Here is an 8,128-nt window from a genome sequence, read left to right as displayed (position 1 = left end):
AGTGTGGTGAGCACTTGAATATCCAGTGGTTCTAGACACTGCCCAGGATCCCACTTATTTCTTACCCAAACCCAGAACCCAGAGGTGATTAGCATGGCTGAATAGTCTTGGGATACCAAGGAGAAGGGGAAAGGGCAAGGGCAAGGGCTCACAACAAACAGGGCACCAAGCTCAACAAAGAGCTGCAGTTTCGACTAACTGCCTCACAGACTGTACCTTACGTAATTTATAGGACCCATCACCTACAGAAGCCTCAATTTGCCCCTGAGCACATCCAGCACTCCATGTGCCTCTCCCACCCAGAACCAGTATTCCATGGACACCCCTGCAGAAGGTGCACTCATGCCTACACAGATCATGCCCATGTGCATAAAGAGAACTGGCACCACTCTGCTCGATGGTGAGAACAGACATACCTTAAACACTTCAGGGTAGCGAAATGAGGAAAATAATAAACAGGAGGCTGACAGCATGTGTCCTTGTTTGTGCAATTGAGAAAAGGCATGTGCCATCCAAACTGTTCCTTCACAAGATGGAACAAGAGGGGCCGAGCAGGTGAATCCACAGAAGAGGACTCAGAGAACCCCCAGTATCCCTAGCTTGTCTGACTGGTACACGTGTTTCTCTCCTGAATAAATTCTGTAAAGGATGAGGGAGGAGATTGCTTCCTTAAATGTGGAGTCACCAACACCAGATTTTCAGGGGCAGGAAAAATCTAGTAAGCCCAACATCCCACCAATGAAACAAGATAATTTTCCAGTATCTGACCCCATAGAAATAGAGGTCCATGAATTGCCTGACAAGGAATTCAACATGATTGTTTTAAACATGCCCAGCCAGCTACAACACAACTCAATGAAATCAGAAAAGCAATATCTGAACAAAATGAAAAAGTCAACAAGGAGATAGAAGTCATAAAGTGGAGCCAAAGAGAAATTCTGGAGCTGAAGAATACAATGGATGAATTTAGAAATATAATAGAGAGCTATAATAGCAGACTTCATCAAGCAGAAGAAAGAATTTATGAACTCAAAAAGAAGTAATTTGAAGTTATCTAATCAGATGAGAAAACAAAGAATGAAAAAGAGTGGGGAAAATCTATGGGATTTTTAAAACACCATTAAAAAGACTCATATATGGATGATGGGAGACCTGGAGCAGGAGGAGGGGAGAGAGAGAGAGAGAGAGAGAGGCAGGGGGGTAATTTATTTATAAAAATAGACACACAGCCTAAGGAGTGGACGGTCTGATCCCCATTCTCGGAAGAGGACACTGAGTCACAGAGAGGTCATGTGACGTGACCTTGGTCACACAGCGAGTGAGTATTTGGTCAAGGAGATAACCCATAGTCCGATTCCAGAGCACATGTTCTTTTTATCCACTAGGCTAGACTCCTCCTGGGATCTCCCTGCTGGCTTTCCACAATACTGAGTAAACCTAATGACGGTGAAACCTCATTCCCACTCACATGAGTGCAGGCTGGGATAGGCATTCCCGCCCACAACAGGGCTCTCACCTGGCATAGCTGGCAGAGGTAGCAATGAAGGTCCAGGTGAAGGCAAACACACAGCCTTGAGAACTTCCTTCCACTTCATCAGCAAACAAACAAAAGTACCCCTTAGCGCCGCACATGCTCTACATGCTCACATGGTGGACCCAAGTCAGGGTGTGACTGGACACTCATGCTGAGAGGGCAGTTGTTCACAGGGGCCAGGTTGTTGTTAATGGGGAGGGCAACCATAGGAGCAGTCTTCACCCAGTGACAGTGTCCTTGACAACGCCTACACAAGTTCATGGGACACATTTTTCACAGCCGCACAAGAGGTGCATTCTACTACCCCATTTTGCAAATGAAGAAATTAGGAGGTTAACTAATTGTCCGAATTCTCAGAGTAAGGATCTGAGATGAGAACCACCAAACTCCACATCCTCTGTGTCCAACGCCCAGGGTGTGCAGGGTAGACAGTCATGGACACAGCTCAGACCTGGGGTGTAGGTAGGAAGACTGAGGGCTGGAGAACACAATGGGGAAGGGGAATGGAGGGGAGGGGATGGGAGGGGAGGGAAATGAAGGGATGGGAAGGGTAGGGAAGGGAAGGGAAGGGAAGGGAAGGGAAGGGGTCAGGGAAACTGGGAGTTTCTGGGACTGAGCCTGGCCAGGGGGAGGCAGCAGTGGGGCATCTGGGGTGAGGGTCTACACACACTCACTTTCCTTGAACACCCCATTGACTGAGAAGCAGAGCATCATTTCCTGAAAGGGAAGAGTCCAGGTGCCCAGTCACCACCTCCACCTCCTACCCACCTGCGGCTTCCTGGTTGCACACGAGGGAGAAAGCAGGCGCTTACCGTCTGGTACCACATGTCCACCCCGAAGGAGCTGAAGTCATGCTGAGTCTTGGGCAACACACCAAGGGTGTGCACAATGACACATTTTCTGTACTTCAACAGCTGGACCCGCAGTTCTGTGAAGGGAGGGGAAGCGAGCAAGAGTCAGGGGTTGCCATACCCTTGGCCCTATGATTGACCCCTTCACCGCCCTTTCACACACAGTCTTCCCATCACACACTCACGGGGGTCCTTGAGCTTCTTTATATTCCTGCTGTCTTTGAAGTATTCACACAAGTTCATAATGAGGGCTCCTCTTCCCAGAATTGCCTGGCAAAGAACTCCAACCTTTCTTTCTTACTTGAGGTGGTCTACCACCATCACTGTATTCTTAAAATAGGAACAAAAATACAAATTTGCAGACACATCTGTGGTCCACTTACCACGAACCATGTCTGAGGCTAACAGGCTGGTAGGGCAGGCAACGTGGCAAACTGGCCTTAGGTTCCAATCCCACAAACCTCAGAAAGGACACTCTTCTGCCTGTCCAGAGAGGACAGCCTTATCCAACAGATGGAACTGTCAGTGGAAGAATCAAGGAGGAGTAGGATGAGGAAGAGGAGGACAAGGAGGACAAAAACACAGGAGAAGGAAGAGGGAGGTGAGGACAACTGCAATGAAATTTTAAAACAGTGGAGCAGGACCGAGAAAGAACTGAACTGTATGTGTCCATGGGGTAGACTGGACACCAGTCTTATAAATACCAGGGAGGCACCCGAATCTTGCGTTCTCACAAGACTTTCCAACAACCACACCAATACATCTCTGGTGCTTCCCAAAACCAATCACCCACCAAACCGATTCCACTAACAACCAGCAAGCTGGCTGTACTTCCTTTGCCAGTGCACTAGGAGATTTAATGTCACATGGCACTGATGTAACAGCCTCCTGAACTGTCTCCCTCCCTCCAGCCTTGCCCTGAACAATAGTCTGTTTGAACGAGCCAGAGTGAGCTGTATTTTGGGCCACCTGAAATGCCTTTCAGCTCAGCAGGCAACTCTTCCTCACTTCAGCTCTTCTATAATAAGGGTGTGAAGATAACCTGGAATGATGTGTCTACTACCATTACCAAGTGTTTAGGAATTCTTCTTTTTGATTTGTATTACTGGTTTCTAATTTGATTCCATCGTGGCCGGGGAACACACTCTAAGTAATTTCAATTCTTCTTTTTTATTTTTATTTTTTTAAGTAAATTTATTTTTGTTTATGGTTGTGTTGGTTCTTCATTGCTGCACATGGGCTTTATCTAATCGCAGTTAGCAGGGGCTCCTCTTCGCTGCAGTGCATGGGCTTCTCGTTGCAGTGGCTTCTCCTGTTGCGGAGCATAGGCTCTAGGCACGCAGGTTCCAGTAGTTGTGGTTCGCAGTCCCAGGAGTTGCAGCACACAGGCTTAGTTGCTCAGTGGCATGTGCTCAAAATAATAAAGGCCATATATGACAAACCCACAGCAATCATCATTCTCAAAGGTGAAAAAGTGAAAGAATTTCCCCTAAGGTCAGGAAGAAGATAAGGATGTCCACTCTCACCACTCTCATTCAACATAGTTTCGAAAGTCCTATCCATGGCAATCAGAGAAGAAACAGAAATAAATGGAACCTAAATTGGAAAAGAAGTAAAACTGTCACTGTCTGCAGATGACATGATACTCTACATAGGTAATCATACGGATGCCACCAGAAATCTACAAGAGCTAATCAGTGAATTTGGTATAGTAGCAGGATAGAAAATTAATGCACAGAAATCTCTTGCATTCCTACACACTAACAATGAAAATAAGAAAGTGATATTAAGGAAACACTTCCATTTACCACTGCAAAAAAAAAAAGAATAAAGCACCTAGGAATAACCTACCTATGGAGGTAAAAGACCTGTACTCAGGAAACCATAAGACACTGATGAAAGAAATCAAACATGACAAAAACAGATGGAGAGATATACCATGTTCTTGGATTGGAAGAATCAGCATTGTGAAAATGACTACGCTACCCAAAGCAATCTACAGATTCAATGCAATCTCTAAAAAATTACCAATGACATTTTTTTACAGATTGAGAACAAAGAATCTTAAAAGTTATATGGAGTCATAAAAAACGCTGAATAGCCAGTGCTATTAAGGGAAAAAAAGGGAGTTGGAAGAATCAGATGCCCAGACTACAGACTATACTACAAATCTACAGTAGTCAAGACAATATGATACTGGCACAAAAACAGAAATATAGCTCGATGGAAGAAGGTAGAAAGCCCAGAGATAAACGGATGCACCTATGGTCAACTAATGTATGCCAAAGGAGGCAAGGATATACAATGGAGAAAAGACAGTCTCTTAAATAAGTGGTGCTGGAAAACTGGAGAGCTACATGTAAAAGAATGAGATTAGAACACTCCCTAACACCAAACATAAAAATAAATTCAAAATGGATTAGAGACCTAAACATAAGACCAGACACTATAAAACTCTTAAAGGAAAACATCGGAAGAACACTCTTTGACATAAATCGCAGCAAGATCTTTTTTATCCACCTCCTAGAGTAATGGAAATAAAAGCAAAAATAAACAAATGGGAGCTATGAAACTTAAAAGCTTTTGCACCGCAAAGGAAAATATAAACAAGACAAAAAGACAACCCTCAGAATGGGAGAGAGTATTTGCAAGCTAGGCAACGGACAAAGCATCAATCTCCAAAATATATAAACAGCACATGCAGCTCAATATTAAAAAAACGAACAACCCAATTAAAAAATGGGCAGAAGACCTAAATAGACATTTCTCCAAAGAAGACATACAGATGGCCAAGAGGCACATGATAAGCTGCTGAACATCACTAATTATTAGAGAAATGCAAATCAAAAATACAATGAGGTATCACCTCACACCAGTTAGTATGGGCATCATCAGAAAATCTACACACAACAAGTGCTGGAGAGGGTGTGGAGAAAAGGGAACCTCTTGAACTGTTGGTAGGAATATAAATTGATATAGCCACTAGGGAGAGCAGTATGGAGGTTCCTTAAAAAACTAAAAATTGAATTACCATATGGCCCAGCAATTCCACTACTGGTCATATACCCAGAGAAAACCATAATTCAAAAAGACACACGCACCCCAGTGCAGCACTATTTATAATAGCCAGGTCATGGAAGCAACATAAATGCCTATCGACAGATGAATGGTTAAAGAAGGTATGGTACATATATACAATGGAATATTACTCAACCATAAAAAGGAACAAAATAGGGTCATTTGTACAGACGTGCATGGACCTAGAGACTGTCATACAGAGTGAAGTAAGTCAGAAAAACAAATATCGTACATTAACACATATATGAGGAATCTAGAAAAATAGTGCAGATGAGCAGGTTTGCAAGGCAGAAATAGAGACACAGATGTAGAGAACAAATATATGGACACCAAGGGGAGAAAGTGTTGGGGGGTTGGGGGTGGTGGTGGGATGAATTGGGAGATTGGGATTGACATGTATCCACTAATATATACAAAATAGATAAGTAATAAGAATTTGCTGCAAATAAATAAATAAATAAATAAACAAAATTATTTTTTAAATTGCCATTCTCCTTTTAAATATGGATAATGAAATCTTGGAAGAGTTGATGTGCCTGGCCAAGATCATGTAGCTTGTGGTACCACTAGAAGGTAAAGCCATAAAACCAGGGATCCAGTCTTAAGATATTTGGTGCCATTACCTCATCTACTGAAAGATGACATTGTACTGCAAAAATTCAAATGGCCGTGGCTGGTCTACCTCTTTTTCTGCAATTAGAGTATAAGAAAATATGTTGGGCTTCCTTGGGGGTGCAGGTGTTAAGAATCTGCCTGCCAATGCAGGGGACACGGGTTCAAGCCCTGTTCCAGGAAGATCCCACAGCCACGGGGGAAATAAACCCTTGTCCCACAACTACTGTGCCTGTGCTCTAGAGCGTGTGAGCCACAATTACTGAGCCCGTGTGCCACAGCTACTGAAGCTCACGCACATAGAGGCCATGCTCCGCAACAAGAGAAGCCACTGCGATGAGAAACCTGGACAGCAATAAAGACCCAGCACAGCCAAAAATGGATTAAAATCAAAATAAAAAAAGAAAAAGTGTTGAAGAAAGAAAACAGAAAAAAAAAAAAGTAAACTAAAGCAAAATAAAAACATAAAAGAAAACAAATGAAAAAACAAAGAAAAATAACACAGAAAAGCTAAGATCAACTGCTAAGGGACATGAAGAAAAGTAAGCCTTCTTTGATAAAGTGACAGAGATGTGAGTTTAGTAAGGAAGGTGGTTATAGGGCTATCTTGGGCAGGCTGTTACAGGAAAACACATAATTTTAAGGGAACATGTTTGGTGAGTTAGGGTTAGAGCCTAGTGTGGCTGGAGAAAAATTAATTCAACAATTATTCAAGTATCCAGTGAACCTGGCATTACTATAGGCGCTTAGGATATGTTAATGAACAAACCAACAAAGATTCTTGCCCTCCTGGAATCTATATTTTTCCACCATAGGAGATGGCCAATTTACAAAATAGCATATGAATAGTGTATTGTATTCCAAAAGGTGGTAAACAATTGGGACCATAAAAGGAAGCAGACAGGGAAGAAGTGGAATCAGGAGTCCAGGGAGAGGGTTGGAAACAAATACTGTTGGCTATCCTTGCAATTGGTAGGAGAGTTATTAGCAGGCGGCAGTTTTCTCCATTCCGTTGCTTTTGTCAAATGTCAATGTAAATGCTATGCTGGCTTTACTGCACAAAGGCACGAATACATTTTTCCTATCTTCTGGTGGGGACTCGATCGCTTGTTTATTTAATATAGCGGAGCCCCAGGGACACTAAAGTCTGAAGGCTTTTTGTCATCAGTGGCCAGTCGTTTTTAAGTTCAAACACTCTGTTCTGTAGCCTTTCAATTTGGACATCAGTTCTCTAGGTTTGAGATCCAGCCTGGGAGAAACCCTGGCCAGGGGGTGCCCAGGGCACATTGAGAGACACGGTGCCAAGGAGATGTACGATTGTGGTGCTGGTGCCTGAGAAGAACCCTCTCACTCATAAGGCTCTCTCCCCTTGGTCACTCTGGGTGGGGCCGGGAATCTGACCCCGCCTCCCAGTGCAGAGTAGGTTGAGAGTTAGGGGGTCACGTGACCTGAGCTGCACCAATCCAAGTCCTTTTCCGGCGAGTTTAACGTTAAGAGGGAACCGTTAAGACGCCCAGTGCCGGTAAACTGAGGCTTGTCCTCTGCGAGCTCTGGAGAGGGAGAAACGTGCTCCTACTGCTGGGGTCTTGGACAGCTCAAGTTTTGTCCAACACTTGTTCCAATAAGGTAAATTACAACAGCATTCTTTCTATAAATTACGCCTCTATTGACGTAAATTAAATTACCCAGGGTCAAGGTTTGGGGGTTAAAAAGAAAGGCAATCGAACGGATTGCTCGATCCACTGTCCTGTCCACGCTCCGTACATTCCTCTTTCCTCAGCTGTGATTTGCTTCAGTTGTGTGGCTAATCGTTTCGTGCTCTCTCTTTAAAAACCCTCGATCAGCATTCTGCTTCTTAAAAAAAACTTGTATTTCTCCTTTGCACCTCAGTTTTGTTTGCGGTTTGTTTTGATATCTCAGACTTTAAACTGTAAGCATTGAAATGTATGTCTCTCTCTCTCCACTCCCCCACCTCTCTCTGTCTCTCTCTGGTCTCTCACACTCTCTGTATGGTATTTCATTGCTTTTATATTTAAAAAGGTTATCTTCTGAA

The 8,128-nt window shown here is 43.5% G+C and overlaps 1 protein-coding gene across 1 annotated transcript; it reads right to left on the bottom strand.

The window, feature by feature from the left end:
• Positions 1-1,516: 1,516 nt before the first annotated feature.
• On the bottom strand, positions 1,517-2,628 carry LOC131749792 (nuclear RNA export factor 3-like; the record flags this gene model as incomplete). The annotated part of the gene is made up of 4 exons (XM_059051662.1): positions 2,571-2,628; positions 2,347-2,462; positions 2,209-2,251; positions 1,517-1,589 (listed from the first exon to the last, which is right to left on the bottom strand). Coding segments are annotated over exons 1-4 (290 nt in total), but the record flags the coding sequence as incomplete, so codon positions are not given.
• Between the last annotated feature and the right edge of the window lie 5,500 nt (positions 2,629-8,128).

The sequence above is a fragment of the Kogia breviceps genome, unplaced genomic scaffold, assembly GCF_026419965.1.
Source record: "Kogia breviceps isolate mKogBre1 unplaced genomic scaffold, mKogBre1 haplotype 1 scaffold_557, whole genome shotgun sequence".
Taxonomy (NCBI): domain Eukaryota; kingdom Metazoa; phylum Chordata; class Mammalia; order Artiodactyla; family Physeteridae; genus Kogia; species Kogia breviceps.
Note: the sequence above shows the minus strand (reverse complement) of the source record. Positions and strands in the feature narration are given on the sequence as shown.